At 40.3% G+C, this 17,888-nt stretch overlaps 1 protein-coding gene across 9 annotated transcripts; it reads left to right on the top strand.

The window, feature by feature from the left end:
* Positions 1–3,062: 3,062 nt before the first annotated feature.
* Positions 3,063–9,359, top strand: LOC120660313 (lipid phosphate phosphatase 2-like). Of its 9 annotated transcripts, none has more exons than XM_039938791.1 (10): positions 3,063–3,339; positions 3,487–3,545; positions 6,479–6,546; positions 6,633–6,694; positions 6,792–6,879; positions 6,960–7,069; positions 7,187–7,280; positions 8,368–8,556; positions 8,658–8,717; positions 8,803–9,312. In XM_039938791.1, exons 3-10 carry the CDS (start codon positions 6,519–6,521, stop codon positions 8,970–8,972), a joined length of 801 nt encoding a protein of 266 aa, XP_039794725.1. In that variant the 5' UTR covers positions 3,063–3,339; positions 3,487–3,545; positions 6,479–6,518; the 3' UTR covers positions 8,973–9,312. The 9 variants fall into 9 exon arrangements, with proteins under 9 accessions (XP_039794725.1, XP_039794726.1, XP_039794722.1 ...); XM_039938792.1 differs by having other exon boundaries at positions 3,464–3,545; XM_039938787.1 differs by having other exon boundaries at positions 3,064–3,339; positions 6,479–6,694.
* The last annotated feature ends 8,529 nt before the right edge of the window (positions 9,360–17,888 follow it).

Genomic DNA, 17,888 nt, shown 5'->3' with positions numbered 1-17,888 from the left:
GGAATGAATAGTGCCACTGTCGTGGTGCTGCAACCACAGTCGGGTGGCGGAAGGCACCCGCCCTAGCCCAGAGGGTGTGTACTCGGGGGTTAGCTAGTCCTAGTTCGATTTCTCTCAAGAACACGATGAACACAGCGGGATTAGAGTGGTTCGGGCCGCCGGAGCGTAATACCCTACGTCCACTGTGTTGTATTGCCTTCCCTCGATAGAGAGTTCGCGAGAGCTTGTGTGTGTGTCTGGAGAGCCTGTAGTGCACAGCGAGCTCCTCCCTTTTATATCTCAAGGGAGGCGCGTACATGGCTGTTGGGTCCCCGACAGTCGGGCCCAACGATGTAGTATAAAATAGCGTACTGTTCATACATTATGGCGTCGCAGGCAAAGGGGATCTCTCTCCTGGATTCCTTTGCCTGCTCCTGGAGTCCCTCGCTCATCATGTCCAAGCGCTGTCTTGTCGGGGGCGATGCCAGACGTAGCCGGTGGCGTCGCCTGCCATGTAGCTACGCGGGCTGTGTAGCTTGCGGCGTAGGCGGCATGATGGAAAAGTGCCGTGCCGTCGTATCCATTTAATGCTGCAGACGGGCTCTGCGCGGGTGCGGCACAGGCGGCTGCACTGTGCACCTTGGTAATACGCGGTGCACAGTGAGACCTGACAAAGGTTGCCCCGCGTGCCGCGGCGACAGAGCACGCCTCAACCCTCCGCATGAAATGCGGTGGGTGGGCGAGTCTCCCAGCGGAAGACTCGCGCTCGAGCTCGTGCCCCCGGGACACGTGGCGGCTTCGGACCTCCACGTGGTAGGGGGGGTTCGGACGGACGTAGGAGGTCCCGGACCCCTATGGGGGGGTCCGAGGCCTCGGCTGTCGGCTCGGAGCTTCTCTTCCTTAGAGACACGTGGCGTCTCCGGACCCATCCCCAGGCGGGGAACGGGTCCGGGGTCGTTGGCCTGGTGAGGGAAGAGTCTGACCCATGGGGCCTGGCTACTCCGTCCTTTCCACGTAGTTACGGATAACTACGCAGGTCCTGCTTTGCCGCAGTAAAAGTGGGTATCCCTGCTACAGGGTACCGACAACCACCAAAGCCCAGTTGCAAATTTATATAGAGAGTAGGTCTAATAGGGAGGAATCAATGGACAACTCCTCCAGCATCTACCCAGGTGCACGTCTTAGGGCCTGTTTAGTTTCCAAAAATTTTCTGCGATATAGTAACTTCAAACGTTTGACCACTAATTAGGAGCAGTAAATGTGGATAACTGGCAAAACCCATTCCATAACCCTCGGGCAAAATCGCGAGACGAATCTAATGAACATAATTATGTAATAATTAGACAATGTCGTGCTACAGTACACAATATCTAATAATGGATTGATTAGGCTTAATAGATTCATCTTGCGATTTCCCGTCCATCTGTGTAATTAGTTTTATAATTAGTCTATATTTAATACTCGTAATTAGTAATGTAAAAGTTGCCAAAAAATTTTGGCCAATTTTTTTTGGAACTAAATGCACCCTTAGTGCCTCCATGACTTCCTCGCGAGACGTCGCCGTAGTCTACAGATCACCGATTCGCCGTCTGCTTTTCATGTCCGATTGCCAATTTAATTTCTTTTATTTTATGATAAATGAGAGCTTTTTTTTTTGTTCCGCACCGGGCCACAAAAAGTCAGGGCCGGCCACCTTGAAGGTATCATAGTATCATACTATCAATTTGTGCCACCATCAAAGCTAGATCTACCCAAAAAGGCGACACCAACAACTCCTGCTATCATTTAACATGTGTTCTAGCACTACAAAAATAAAGTCAAGTAGTGTCTACCTAGAAAATGAGGACAAATTGAATCGCCAATATGTTTTTCTCATCGATTCTTTTTCTTTCATGGTATCATAGTATCATATACTCTTCTATTTTCCTATATACTTGTCCAGCAGCAATAGTGAACCAATGGTGTTAGTACAACGTACCTAGCATCAACCTTTTATGCTAGGGTGGGAGTATTAAGACCAACTGCAAAATATTGTGCGTGTAGTATGTGTCCTTTGCCATTAAAACAAGGTGGAGGAGACGGAGACGATTGAGCGATGACATGAAAGGGTTCATCATGAGCTAAGAGATATTAGAAATGGTTGACCTTGCTGATCCTCGTGGAGCTTAGTCATAAACTGCACAAGGCTAACATCACCAAAGTTGTTAATGTGATCCATAACCTTGGAAAGAAAAAGAAAGAACAAGATAAAGTTGCGCATGAGCTTGGAAAGAAAAAGAAAGAATAGTTAGCTAGTCAAGTCAAATTAGTGTGCTGTATCTTTGTCTGAACCTTATTTCACGTTTTCATTCCTAGCTTGCAACATGATCAATACAACTCTTCTTTCCAGATGGAAAAAGAGAGAAAAAGCAAAATAAGAGTACACATCTATTGATAGTCCAACAACAAGCCACCTAAGTTTATTCGATTATCTATGAATAACATGCGTGGAACATGATGGTTGGTTTGATAATTTATATACCACTAAAAGTAGCATCTCTAACATTCTACCCAGACTATCACTAACTTTTATCTCTCTTCCTGCCTAATGGCTACTTGTGAATTTTTAACCATCACTCATGCAGCAAATTACCAAAAACCAATCTCCAAAACTGTCAGTAGGGGAGATGGTTGCATCCTCTACATTAAGTGAAGATGACTTGAGATTTTGGTAGTTGCTAAAAAAGTTTTGGTATGAAAAAGAACATAATAGTTTGTTGAAGACTATTTTCATATCCAAAATCTCCCAAATAACACGTCTCTTTATATTAGATTAATACGAGCAATGTGCAAGAGATGCTCTAATCACTTGTCAACTTTGCTTATATTGAAAAAAAGAGTAGCATGACAAATGATATCCCTCACCCATGTGGCTTACGGTTACCAACCGGCACGCATGATTATTCTTGCCTGGCAGTGGCAGGTACGGGACTACGCCGATTCAATTGAATTCAAATTCAAATTCAAATCCGTCGAGTTTACCGGCACCGGCTAGATCTACCCCGAAAGAAACCAAACAGCCAACCAGTCAACCCGTCGCCCAGCACATCCCTCCTCCGCGTCGCACGCAAACGCAACCACCGGCCACCGTCGCGTCGGCAGCAGCTTCCTCCTTCCGCTTCCTTTCCGTTTCGTCGTGGCTCCCCACACCCGGCCCTCCACTCCACCACCGGATGTCTCCGCCCCACAGCCGAATCCACCACACCCGCGCATCGGCAGCGGTAGCTAGTGGCGGCGGCGGTTGGTAGCCCGGTCGAGACGGCAGCAGGTAGCCAACCCCGGCGCCGCGGGACGGTATATATACCGCCAACAAAATTCCAGGTTCCAGTTCTTGATTTGACCCGAGTGTAGGACTGGCTGTAAATCGGAGTTGGCACACTTTTCCTCCTTTCTTCCACCTTCTTTATTTTTTTTTCGTTTATGTCCCTCTCTTCCCCGCTCTGAGCTGCTGTGAGCGCATTCTGGTAGGACGCCAGGAGGCGCCGATCTGCGGCGACATCGGCGAGCCGCTGGTCTCCTGCCGCACCGTGAGTTCCTCATTCCTTCTCCTTTCTTTTCCCCGGCTCGGCGGAAGCTGACCGCAGTTTCTTTCTTTCTTCCCCCCTTCTCCCCCTTCTTGTCAAAGTTATCTGAAGACATCGTTCTTTGTAACTCCGGCCTTGCAGACATATTATTTGCTCCCTGCTGTGCTCTCATCATGTGTTCTTGGTCACTCTAGTTTAGGGACAGTACTCTCTTCGGATTATTTGGGGAATTGAGTGTTTCTTTGACTGAGAACTCAGCTTTTGTCGCTATTTTAACAAATTACTATTACAAAGAAGGTCTTGATCTTTTCCTGGTATTCATCTCTAGTGGATGTCGAATGCGCTTTTTAAGTGGATGGCGTGGGGTCTGTCGGCTCTAGATATTTTCTGATGGTTGTCTTGGTGTGAAATAAATAATACATACACGATTAGATATTTTTAGCCACTTGTATCTAGTTTGACTTTGATGTCACCTCACCAGTTCCATTCCTAGGTATAAAAATTGCTGGAAAAGAACATCAGTATTGGGCAAATACCATTAATCCAAAGCCAATAGATTTTTGAGGGTGCCCTTCGCCCACCAAAGGGAAATTTGAGGTAATCTGCTGCCTATTCGCTTAACAAAGAGCAATCGGGTTTAGTCAAAATACTCGAGAAATATCTTCTTTTGGCAGTAGATAGCTGGTGCCAGCCGGTAATAGCTAGCAATCTTGAAGGTGTCAGCAGCCTTTGTGCTGCCGCCAATTGGTTTCAATTTTAGTGTTGTCAAATCATATTCCTGTAAGTTGGACACCAGTTTATTTGGAGTTAGCCTAGTTGACTTAGTGCATCAAATGAAAACAATTGGTATGTAGTTTTACGATCTCTAGTGGAACCAGTTGCAATTGCCATGTGGTTTGCCCATTTGGTTTGATGCTGGTACGGTTAGTATGCACAGAAATATCTTTTGTTTCGGTGTCAATGAACAAACACTTTTGAGTGTCATCGTGGTGGGCTGCTGCCAATTGGTGTGAATTTCCGATTGTCAAACAGTTTGGCTGTCAACTGTCGTTTGCCAAATTGATATAAGTTAATCTAGTTGATTTAATTGATCAAACGAGAAGAATGGTTTATACTATTGTTTTCCAAGGATCTGTAGTCGACTCAGCTGTAATAAGTTTTGCCCACTTGGGTTGCGGTAGTATGAACTTGTGGTGTCCATTGTTATTCGATAACTTGGCCTGTTCTATCTTGAAGGTTTCAGAGTTCTGTTTACCCACCTTCACTATCTTTCAAGTTCAGAGGTATAGGAAAATTATGTTTGGATTTATTGTTTGTTTTAGTTAGCTAGATTCATGAAATTGGATGTTCACCCTAAATTTCTGGCCTGCTGTTCATTCACTTCACGTGTTTGGTTCAGCTGAACTTTTAGCATTTCAACCTTTCCAGTCTTTTATGTAGACGTATTGCTTAATTATTTGAGGTTATCTTTTCTGTCTTTTGTTTGCCTCTGGCAAATAAAGTTACACATGTGTCTCTTTTTGAGTTTCTAGCGCTAGTAAGCTATTGGTGTATTCTTGCTCTTTTAAGAATTTAGTTTCTTTTAACTGAATGATATATACTTCTTAAAGTTCTTTTTGAACCGTTTTTCCCCTGAATCTGAGATCTTAGTTGATAATATTTATGGTCTCCCGAGGTTCTTATTCGATGAGGAAAATGACGGCCTTTGAATGTCGGTATGGAAATGCTTATGATCTGTAGGTATATCTGCATGTCCAGATGTTCCAGAAATTGTAATTGGGTTGCTTCTGGATTTGGTCCCTTATGAGTGCTAGGAAACTTGAAAATTATTTCTGTTTTCTGGTCTGGTGATGTTGCACCCTAATTTTTGGACCAGAATGATCATGCTGTTTTTTAGTTTCGCAATCGTACTTTAATGGATTACCAAGATTTTGGGACACTAAACTATTATTTTGTGTTCATATGTCTCAAATGACATTGAGAGGGTCATTTTTCCTATGCAAAAACTGAAGGATACAATGAAACTGTTTATCTAGTGTTTAAGTGCAATAAATGTTAGGTGCTCTTGATTTCAATATCTTTTCAAACTGTTTGATATATCTTTGCACTTGTATGGCTCTCGTAACATCCTACAAGTTCGATTTCTGATGATCATAAAAAACTATCAAATGTCACAGTTACTCAAACTTTAGAGCTTTCCACTGATCTTATTTGTTTAATGTTTTCCGAACATAGTATTATCTTTTCCTGGCATGGCAAATATAAGTTAGTATGGTTGTCCTGCTTGGCTCCGTGTACGGTGACTTGTAAGTTGTAACTAACACACAACTAGCTTGTTTTGCCTGAGTGATGAAATTGATACCATCTGATACTCTTTCGGGTGGTTCCTGTGTATCATTAAGAGTTCATATACAAGATTTTTTCACTGTAAAATGAATATTTTCCTGGCTGCTGCCATGTGTCTAAAGTCTCTTTAAAAACATGAAGAAAGGTTATCATTTTGTTTTTTCCTTTTCTTGCCAAACCCTATACCTTTTTAATCTACAAAATACGAACTTTAAATTATGTTCACTTAAAAATGCCTTGGTTACTAGGTCCATGGTCCATGCTTAAAATATATCGTTAGACATGTTGGTTTAGTATGTCTGTTCACTTCTCTAAAAAAAACGTTTAGTATGATTATGTTACTGCTATAACTCACAGGAGATGTTAAATTGTTAATATTACTCTCCATCCTACAAACTGAATGGTGTTGAGAACTATCTTTCCACCCTGTAAAAATCAGTTAACATTATAGCCTGTGAAACTAAGTATTGGTCGTCTAGTCCTGTCAATGGTCTTGAAAACTGCATTGCATTGACAATTTGACCTCCTATTCAGCAGTTTTTGCAACTTTACTCACTGGTTTTGTTGTCTTGCTCTCTTTGGTTTTATAGGACACAATGGCAGACCAGTTAGGGTGCACTATGAGATCCCATGGAATGGTACTGGCAAGATTACACATGTATGACTGGATAATACTTCTCCTCCTTGCTGTCATAGACGGACTGCTGAATTTAATTGAACCTTTTCACCGTTTTGTTGGGAAAGACATGATGACTGACCTGAGATATCCTTTGAAAGGCAATACAGTGCCCTTTTGGGCTGTTCCAGTATGTCCTGGTGTCCTTATTTTTCAGTATCTTTTGATCTTGTTACATCTATTCAAAAGTTCTTCTCTGGTTCTTACCCTATTCCCCTGATTTGCAGATATTTGGAATTATACTACCTTGGGCCATCTTTTTTGGAATTTACTTCAAAAAGAAGAATTTTTATGATTTGCACCATGGCATACTGGGTATTTAACATAGTTTATGATCGCATCAATACATTACTATAGTATAAGGCAAAGAAACCTGAGAAATTGAACTTTTGTAGGGATTCTATACTCAGTACTTATAACTGCAGTGATTACTGATGCAATTAAGGATGGTGTTGGCCGCCCACGTCCAGATTTTTTCTGGCGCTGTTTTCCTGATGGAAAAGATGTAAGATAGAACTGAAAAACTAACTTATGTTCCACAGTTGCAAGTTCTTTCTGTGTTGATCTGTATAATGTTAAAAAGTTCCATGGAATCGAAGGCTAGTTACATTAATCTTTTCAGGTTTACGATAACATCACTACTGGTGTTATATGCCATGGAGAGAAGAGTGTAATCAAGGAAGGTCACAAAAGCTTCCCAAGTGGACACACTTCATGTAAGTGATGACATAACCATATAAATACTCAAATAGCCTGTGACATATGTTCTCCTTTGTAATATTGGTCCGTCACATGCTGGTTGGCAAACTCTATGTATTGCTATATTACAGTGAGAAAACTTATACAGTTTTGAAAGTTAACTGCCACTAGTGCACATACAGTGAGAAAATTGGTTTACCGTCATTTGACGATGTGTCTAAAATGCCATTGAGAAGCCATACTTGGGGAGGGAAAAACCATGTTTTAGCACTTCGAGGGTTTTTGGAAGAAAATGGGTCTACCTCCGGTGGTGTCATATGCCTTGGGCATTCCAGTTATAATCATAAGAGACAAGTGGCTGTCTTTGTGGCAAGATTGATAACCTTGAACAGGTGGGTGCCAAGACCTCAGTTGGCCATGGTGACATCCTGTATAGTCAGATGAGCGATCTGTAAGGTGGTATGCATGTGGTTCATGCAATCAATGGGACTGTCTGTCTGGATACTTTGTGTAGGAGAAGTCTGGCCGTAGGCACTGGTGTACTGCTGCAGCTACTACAAACAATGGATTTCTCTTGCATCTTTTTTGCAAGGTTATGGAAAAATTTAATGCTACAGACACCGTTACATGGGAACTTGCTGCTAGACCTGAATGCTGGATCTGAAATTCCATGCTGAATTTTGTCACTGTTTAGTAACGACTAATTTCAGCTTTTCCTCTTGATTTGATTGAAAGCATACTGTGCTGAAAGTTCTGAGCCTTATATGAGATACTCATGAAGCTAATAAAAAAAATGTGAAACAGTGATTCAAACATTTTATACACATTTGTTTTTGAGAGAGCAAGCATGCATGAAAACTAGAGTAAGTTTGAGGTAAGTGATTTTGTGTTGTTTCACCTATGCGCATATGTGCATGATGAGCAGATGTACTGGTTACTCTCTTTACACTGTTGTTACATTCCCAAAACCAATCTAAATAATTACTGAAACATAGGTCAAATCTTTCTTCATGTGCCCAAGTTAAGTTTCAACCTAGCACCTCATGATATTCTTTTTACAGCGGCTGTATCATCTCAAATTTGTGTTCTCATCACCTATTTCAGGGTCTTTTGCTGGCCTAGGCTTCCTTGCCTGGTACTTAGCTGGGAAAATCACGGCTTTTGATCGCAGAGGACATATTGCAAAGCTATGCATAGTGTTTCTGCCTCTTCTTATTGCTGCTCTTGTGGCTGTTTCTCGAGTAGATGATTACTGGCATCACTGGCAAGATGTATTTGCTGGCGCTCTTATAGGTTTGTAAATTTTAATAGATTTTAGATATACATAGATTTCCTAAATGTTCTGAAGATATTGAATCAACTATTTTTCTAATCAGGGTCGTTTTCCTTTGCAGGTCTTACAGTTGCTTCGTTTTGCTATCTGCAATTTTTCCCATATCCTTTTGATGCTGATGGTACCTCCTTTTCCTTGTTTTACTGCCAGTTATTGAGATTCAAATTTGTTCAGTATGTAACAAAAACTGTGCATCTCCTCGTCAGCTTTCTGGCCTCATGCATACACGGTCCAGCTAGCCGAAGAACGCAACAGCAGAAATGCAAACTCCTACAGTGTGCGACCAACCGAGATCGAAACAGTCAATATTCCCGGCCATGGTGGAATCACCCTAAGAGACACTCTCAACGACGTGGAGTCTGGAAGCAGATCGTGACATCCAAGTCTGGATTGGAGATGTCTTGAATACCCTGACTTCCGACTCTTGAGATTTGTCTGCATTAGAAGCTGTGTGGGAGCTGCTTACATGTACACAGGTAGATCTATTTTAGAGCTGTGCTCTTTATCAATCTTCTAGGTCTGCGGTTTTTTTTTTTGTTTATTTACTGGACAGCTGGTTTCTTAAGGCTTCGGTGTAAAAATTACCTGGTAGGGGTGTTCTTACTTTCTGACAAGCTTTCGCTTTTCTTCATACTATGGTGTGAGGCTCGTGTTGTGGTTAAAGTTCGTTGGTGTACACTCTTCGTACTGATGCTTTATCGCTGCCGTTCAGGGTATGTGATCAGATGTGCAGGAAGAGAATACGTGCTGCTTCACGTTTAAATTAATACTTGTACTCCTTATATTATCTCCGTTCCAAATTACAATTTGTTTTGGTTTTTTAGATACATACTACTATAAGGGGTGGGAGATATAACCGTCGTCACTAAGGGCATCTCCATCTTCACATTTAAATTAATATTTGTACTCCTTATATTATCTCCGTTCCAAATTACAATTTGTTTTGGTTTTTTAGATACATACTACTATAGTGGGTGGGAGATATAACCATCGTCACTAAGGGCATCTCCATATGTTGGTAGTTCTTATTTACCATGTGATTATCTTAGAAAGAAATTAAAATCGGAGTGGTCATTGAGCCAGTGAGTCTAAGGGTTAATCCGAGATAATTAGAGATAATTCAGGAGCTAATTATCAACTAAAATATGTGAGTTAGTTTCTGTAGTTGGCTGCTGCAACCTTAATTTTTTTCTAGATACATATATGTTATACTCCCTCCATTCTTAAATATATGACGTTTAGGACAAGCAAATTAGTTCATTTTTGAACTAAATAGGTTGTCCTAAACGACATATATTTAAAATCGGAGGTAGTACTACTATAATGTGTTGGTAGTTCTTATTTACCATGTGATTATCTTAGAAAGAAATTAAAACCGGAGTGGTCATTAAGCTGGTGTGGCTTTAAGGGTTAATCTTAGAATAATTAGAGATAATTCATGAGCTAATTATCTCCTAAAATATGTAAGTTAGTTGCTATAGTTGGCTGCTGCAACCATAAGTATTTGGAAAGGATATGGGTTTTTGTCTTGTGGATGAGATGTTGGCTTATTCTTATATCCTGAAATAATGTCATGCGCTTTCCATTATTATAAAACTTGAGCCAACGACTTAAAAGTCCAATGAGACTAAATGCAAAGATTATGATTATCAAGAAAGTATAGACTTAGCTTTGGTGCCTGATATGTTTTGCAATATGCGAGGCTGTTGCTACCAAGGGGGTTCACAACATAGGTAACCGGCAACATTAAGTTCTATGTACGATCCTTGAACTTGTTGGAAATTTATGATCTCAGGATAACAATTTAGATCTACACGGCAATAATTTCCACAAATTAGAGATAACATACCAAATATATTCATGTACCGTGATTGGCAGGTACACCTAATGTTTCCATCTATAAGTCGGCCCCGGTCCCATCTATAAATATGAGACGGAGGGGTACCCTCTGTAACACTAATCAGTTAATCTCGCGATTAGCGAAACACCAATCAATTAGAGCGCTGGAGGGGCTGGAAGCGCGACTTCCTCATCTACTTCGTGGTAGGCACAAGGAGTTGCTGTTCCTCATCTACTTCGTGGCATGCACAAGGAGGAGTTGCTGCTCGTCAAGAACTTCATCAACAGAGAGATCTAAATCTCTCCAATGGTGAAGATCAAGTCTATTTCATCTACATCAGTCATCAGCCCTACTACTACATTTTCAGAGGCGTTCATGGACTCAAGAAGCTCTGGTCAGTTTAATCTAATTAATTCCGCATTAAATAATTAGTGATCATGATCAGACTAAACTAAGATCCTGTTTATAATTAATTAATTCTAACAATCGGTATCAAGAGCCATCTTAGTTCTATCATGATCCTAATATCCAGAGCCATCAAATTTTAAGCCTCTGTTAATAACAGATTAGATCTGTTATGCATAATTACGTTATGTGCAAATGAGGGTGATGCGATTAGTAGATTGGATCTACTAAGTCTCTCTAGCGTGATGTGTGTGCTGATTAATGTTCAAATTAGTTTATTTTTGTGCTTATCTACCTGTGACTAAGCTTTTGCAGTAAAGTTTTTCATGGGCGAATTAGATTAAGATGCGTGTTTATGAAGTCATTAGTCTGAATTATGTTCGGATTAGACACTGATTAATGCAAATCTTAATCTGATTAGACTAAGTACCTCGGATTAGATCTAAATAATTATCTTAGTGCTAATTGTGATTAGACCGAGGCAAATTAGGATCTACTTGATGATTAAGTCAAGTAATTAAGGTTAGGGTTTAAGATTACTTAATTAGTTCCCCAAATTAGCCCACTGTTAAGTCAAATTCCGCAAAATTGAAGTCAAATTCATGCAATTAGATGCATCAGCAGCATTGAGAAGAAGGGGAATTGCAAATTTCAGATCGCATCAAGAAATCCCAAATTCCTCATGAACCCTAACCCTAATGGAGGATGAACTCACCTCGGGATGCCGTCTGCTGCGCGTGGCATGATGCTGTCGCCGCGCGCAGGTGCGGCGTCTTTCCCTGACGAGCCGCTCATGTGCATCAGTAGCGCACAGCCCGGCTGAGAGCACCGAGGTGGAGCCCCTTGATGGCCGTGCGCGCGATTAGCCGCACGCACGGCCGGCGAGAGGGCCCACCACGGAGCATGGCACGGGCGGTGCTCGGCTTCACCAAATCGGCGCTCACGGGATCTCGAGCGGCCGCGGAGGCGCATGAGGACGCGCACGTCGCGAGCGGCTCGGAGGCACCCATGGCGCGCGAGGCACCTCTGGCCGGCGGGACCGGCCAGCCCAAGGCGAGCGCCCGCTGCATGAGGAGCAGCGGCGGCCGCAGCTCCCAGGCGCAGGCCGGGGCTCACAAGTGGTGGCCGGGCCCGCCCCCCCCACCGCGCGGCCCGTGGGACGCGCGCCCCGCGCGTGAGGCGGCGACAGGGGCGCTGTGCGTGCGCATCAGGGAGCGCGTGGCGGCACCCACTGCACTACGCCATGAGACGGCGGCGGTGCTGGCCGCGTGCAGCGGCGCCCAGCTGCAGAGCTGTGGCGACTGCAGCTCCCCGCACAGGCGCATGCGCGGGCATTTGTGCTGGCTGCTGGGGAAAGAAGAAGAGAGTGAGAGGCATTAGGGTTTTCAGGACTGGCCTCCACCCTTTTATGCGGAACCATATAAGATCTGGGCTGTCGGATCATCACGGACGGTTCAAATGAAGTCGGATTAGGGTTCCGCGCTGCTAGGCCATTAGTGGGCCGAGCGGCTGGCAGGCCGAGCCGAGCGCGTGACTTTGGGCCGAGCCGATTTAGTTTTTGGACTGGTTTATGAGTTTTAGGCCAGTTTTAAGATATAAAGTTTTTTTCTTTACTGTTTAATGTTTTAAGCTTATTTCTTTACTGTTTCTTATGATTTAAGCTTAATTTAATTGATGTTTATGTTTAAGACTTTAATATTTTCTGTTGCACTTATAATTACCAGCATTATATTTATTTAATGTCCATGAGTATTTATTTCATATTTGAGATATCTATTATTTATAATTTCGCAAATAAGTTTTTTGCTTAATTTATCTATGATAGATATTTCTCAATTATGAATAGTGATATTTCCCATAATTCTGATGTTATAAGGTCAATTTAAAAATAATTATGGAAAATCATCATTGATAATGAGTTTATTTTGGGCTATTAATGAGTCTTGTTATTTGAGCACAATTAATTTATAATGTGCTTGTTAAATGAGAAAGAATATGTAGATTGATGAGCCTTATATCTATAGATTAATAAGCCTTATCATTTTAGTGCAATTAAATTTATTGATGTTTTATGCACTAATTATATAAAGCAAAGTTTAAGGTTTATGAGCTTTATGTTTACAGTGAAATTTGATCTCTTCATGATTTATGTGTTATTTCAGTGTTTAAATTTGAGTTTAAAATTCCAAAATAAGTGTATTTGCCTTAATGTTTCCATTATGCTTTATTGATGAACATTGCATTAGTTCGCATTGTTTAAGTTGAAAAATTATATATTTTCCACCATGTACAATTAAGATGCTCTCTAATCAAATGGAACCATCGAGAAGTTTGATTAGAGTACACTTGTAATTAATTCTGACCATCGTTGTTTTAATTATGAGTTAATGATAAGTTTTGTTTGTTTTCCCCATCGGTGATGCAAATTGAAACTTATGGCATGATTTTAATCAGACCATCGTATGGTTAATCTTGTGCTTTTATGTGCATCTTATTGTATAAGATTATTGAGGCTTCAATTTTATGATTTTTCAGTGAATTATGAGGGCTTGCTAAGCACCATTGAGCCCTTTGATGGCACCAACTTTCCTAAGTGGAATACTGAGGTGTCTGCAGTTCTCAGAGTTCTGGACTTTGATTACGCACTTTATGAGTATAAACCTATTAATTCTTCTATAAGTACTGAGAATCATAATGAGCAATTAAGTTGGAGAAATGGCAAAAAAAAAAAATTCAACGAATTTGCAAAGTTAGTTATAAAACATTCGATCTTAGATGCCATAAGGGGAGCATTTCCTTATAGGAAGGATGATAGGGAACTAAGTGTTAAGGAGTTTATGAACTCCATTGAGGAATGTTATAAAATTAATTATTCCAACTTCCTCATAAATAAGTTGTCTACCTCACGTTATGATGGGCGCAATGGACTAAGTATACACATTAAGAGCATATACAATATGGCTGCTGAGTTGAAAGCACTTGGCAGGTTCATCTCTGATGATCTGCTGGTGCCATATCTTATGGCTTATCTACTAGAGAATTATAGTAAGCGTACTCAAAATGTGGATACTCCAGTAAGATATAAGTTATGTGAGTCACTTCATCAAGTGCAAAGGAAGGATAATAAAGTTGTCTCATAAGCTCTTTTAAGTTAAAGTTTCCTCTAAATTTTGGTGGATTGAATGAGATGCATTCCCAGTAGGTCATTAAGTCCGACCCATAAGATCAGGGGAGTTCAAGGGGAGCAAAGTTTAATGATGATGATGATGATGATGATGATGAAGATGTTAAATGCTTCGCATTAGTTTTATATATTTAGCCATATTTGTTTTCAGTAATAAGTGATTCTGAACATTTGCTAAGTTTTGAGATAATAAGTATATCATCATTGTTGATTTTGCTATCTTGTCAATGAATTATTTTATTTATTTCTTGCATATTGTGTAATGCTTCAATAAGTTGTTGATGAGACCTTGTCGAAATTGTGATATTATTAGTTAAATCACATTTCGAAGGGGAGAATTGGAATGTCTCATCAAGTATAAGAGATACTCCAGTTGTAATGTCTCATAAGAATGAGAGATACTCCAGTCATTAGATGTAAGACAATAAAGAGTTATCACCATATTTTATTTGTCCATAAAGATTGATATTCAAAAGGCTGAATTAGAAAATCTGCTCATATAAAGGGTGAATATGATGGAGAATGCTCTAAAAAAACCATTGTGACAGGAGAATTACTCCATAAAGCCAATTGTCTCAAATAAAGTTAAGTGTGACTTGATTCATTATTCTGGCCATCGCTGATTAATAAATCAATGTTCAAAAATTTTGTTGCTCTAGTTCATTTCTAGCCATCGCTGTTTGACTAGTTCAATGAAGCTTGAGACTTTTGAAGTATGGCTTATATTTATCATTTCTGGCCATCGCTGTTTGGTAAATATTTGACCATAAGCTTTGCTGCTCTTGTTCATTTCTAGCCATCGCTGGTGTGAGCTTGATTAGTAAAGGAAATTGATCAATGGTATACTAAAGATAAAGAACTTATGTCATGATGAGCTACCATTTATGGATATCCTAATAAGTCTGAGGGGTACCATTTCTACCACTATAATTGTCTCAACTATTGTGTTTCTAAAGGAATGCAAAGATCAGTTGTTTCAACTGTTGTGTTCTTAAAAGAATGCAGAGATTAGTGGGAGTCAGTGGGAGCTCACAAAGGAGGAAGAGATGATTTGGAGAGATGTGGGCTTAGTTACCCCGCATCGATGATTCAAGTAGCAGAATCTCATAATATTTAACTCATGCCATTAGTTAATTAAACCTCCATCTTAAGCTACCATATATTTTGTTGAGGATTCTCATAAGTTGATTAATCCTAACATGAATATGTGATATATAATAACTGTTGATGTTGGCATAAAAGAATGATCTCATTCGTTTTGAAGGTCACTATAAAGGAGGCCATAAATTGAGTCTATGAGCTTTAGTATAAATTTGTGATGGAATCAAATTAGTATCTTGCCATGATCATGATTCCGAAAGAAAATTAAAATACTGAGCTTATAGCTTACCATGATTCTAAATGTTCATGGATAAAGGTATGTACTGAGATTAAGGTGGAAAATTTACTATCCTAATACTTAAGTGGATGATGCTCTACTAAGTAAAGTGGCGATTAGAATAAGCCACTAAGGTTGAGAGCATTTCTATCCTTCAATTAGATTTAAATTAATCTTGGTGAAAGCCTCTTATGCTTTGGGCACTAATGTACACTAAGATTGGACCAAAGAAGTATTAGGATTACCACTAGAGATGTAAGCTGTCCAAAGTGGTAAATGTGAATAATGTTAAGATACGCTGTTCTATTTTGCATAGTAAAGCAAATTATGTCTAATACCCTAAGAATAAAGTTGAGATAAAGTTAAGGAAGACGTTCCTTATGCTTCAATCTTTTGAAGCTTATGCATGAGTCTCTAAGTGATTGACTTTGCATTTGTAAGCCGGAAATCCTTATGTGTTTAATATTATCCAAAAGAGGTCCATTGGATAATGTACAAGACACCATAGCATGCTTGTTTATTATAAATTATTTAGCTAAGAGTTCTGTAAGAGTGTGAGGATGTAAAAGTGCACATTAGATTATGTCCTTCACTTTCGCAGAAAAGAGCAATTTTATTGAGAGCTCTAAGCAAACTTGGCATAATGAAAGCTGAGATTGCATAAGACATGTTTTAACTTATCAAGCTTTAGGATTATATTCCGGTGTTAAGTTTATGGACAGCAAATTGATACTGCTATGATTGCAGTATTCATTCGAGTAACAACATAATTATTGATGATGTCTAGACTACTGATGATTAAGTATTATGTTGTGAAAGAAAGGTTCCAGGATCAAGTTATTAAAGTTAAAGAAATAAGTTTGAGTTTATGCTAGCAAGTTATTCAAGACTTGTCACTCATCTCATTTAAATTTTCGCGAAATTAAGTATGAGATTTGTGAACGGTCTTGGACCTGATTCTGGATACATGATCATTCCCAAATAAGTAATAAGTGTTCTATCGAGGTATTGCAGTGAACTGTGGGTAATGGAGTCCCGGTAGTGAATTAAATACTACTGACGACGCATTGGTCCGGTCTTACTGTTGTACTGAGTGTGAACATAAGTTTAAAGCGAACCTAAGTTGTTAACCGTTCGATCAAGTGGGAGAATGTTGGAAATTTATGATCTCAGAATAACAACCTAGATCTACATGGCAATAATTTCCATAAATTAGAGATAACATACCAAATATATTCATGTACCGTGATTGGCAGGTACACCTAATGTTTCCATCTATTAGTCGGCCCCGGTCCCACAGTGCTGTCTATAAATATGAGACGGAGGGGTACCCTCTGTAACACTAATCAGTTAATCTCGCGATTAGCGAAACACCAATCAATTAGAGCGCTGGAGGGGCTGGAAGCGCGACTTCCTCATCTACTTCGTGGCAGGCACAAGGAGTTGCTGTTACTCATCTACTTCGTGGCATGCACAAGGAGGAGTTGCTGCTCGTCAAGAACTTCATCAACAGAGAGATCTAAATCTCTCCAATGGTGAAGATCAAGTCTATTTCATCTACATCAGTCATCAGCCCTACTACTACATTTTCAGAGGCGTTCATGGACTCAAGAAGCTCTGGTCAGTTTAATCTAATTAATTCCGCATTAAATAATTAGTGATCATGATCAGACTAAACTAAGATCCTATTTATGATTAATTAATTCTAACAGAACTAAGCCCATCACATGTGTGAAAATTCATATAATGGGCGTCGTCCTTCACTCGTTAACAAAAAGGTTCGTATCACCTCATTGGTAACATGGTTAAGCAGAGGGGCCTCAGCCCCCCACCCCTACCCCCTCGGGTGCCCCTGTTTTGCTGTGTTCATCATCATAAATAAGGAATATTTAGAAGATACTGAAGTTGGTAGGCTTGAAAGCATTTGGATAGGAAAATATGAATATGGCAGATGTAAGGTACAAACAAGAAGGTGCAGCATCTTCAGTTTTCCTGTCATTTTCCTGAAAACTTTATGCACTACAATTACTAATTCACTACTACGAGAATGCTTGACTTGAGAACTTGTAATTGACATATCAGACACCTGAATGTCTTAACAACCCTAAACACTTAACTTTGTTATTTTTCTTTCATTCTTTCTCTCTTTACTCAAACAGGATACTATTTGAGCAAAGATTAGCTAAACCTGACTAAAGAAGTCTTGTATCAAACATAACTTATGTGCCAGAAGTCCACAGCAGCTCACAAATTTTTCGGTGAACAATAGCTACCACTGCTGCAACCCACTAAAGAAGCCGTGTGACAAATGGCTCGAATATGAATAAAATAGTGTGACAGTGGATCGAATATGAATAAAAGTAGAGCGCACAGATCATTCTTACTTTAGTGAAAAGAATAGCAGCATCAGAAAGGTTCTCGATGACGGCACTCCAACCTCCAATAGGTGCGCTAGCTGCCTTAGCCGCTAAAGAGCCCAGAAGAT

Source organism: Panicum virgatum, chromosome 2N (genome assembly GCF_016808335.1).
Source record: "Panicum virgatum strain AP13 chromosome 2N, P.virgatum_v5, whole genome shotgun sequence".
Classification (NCBI taxonomy): Eukaryota; Viridiplantae; Streptophyta; class Magnoliopsida; order Poales; family Poaceae; genus Panicum; species Panicum virgatum.
The sequence above is the reverse complement of the archived record's forward strand: the minus strand, read 5'-3'. Positions and strand labels throughout refer to the sequence as shown.

What these genes read in the sequence shown, in the direction of transcription:
- LOC120660313 (XM_039938793.1), top strand. Translation starts at nt 6,485, where the DNA reads ATGGCAGACCAGTTAGGGTGCACTATGAGATCCCATGGAATGGTACTG. An exon ending in ATTTGCTGGCGCTCTTATAG is followed by an intron (nt 8,557 to 8,657) that starts GTTTGTAAATTT and finishes TTTCCTTTGCAG; the next exon opens with GTCTTACAGTTGCTTCGTTT. An exon ending in ATATCCTTTTGATGCTGATG is followed by an intron (nt 8,718 to 8,802) that starts GTACCTCCTTTT and finishes TCTCCTCGTCAG; the next exon opens with CTTTCTGGCCTCATGCATAC.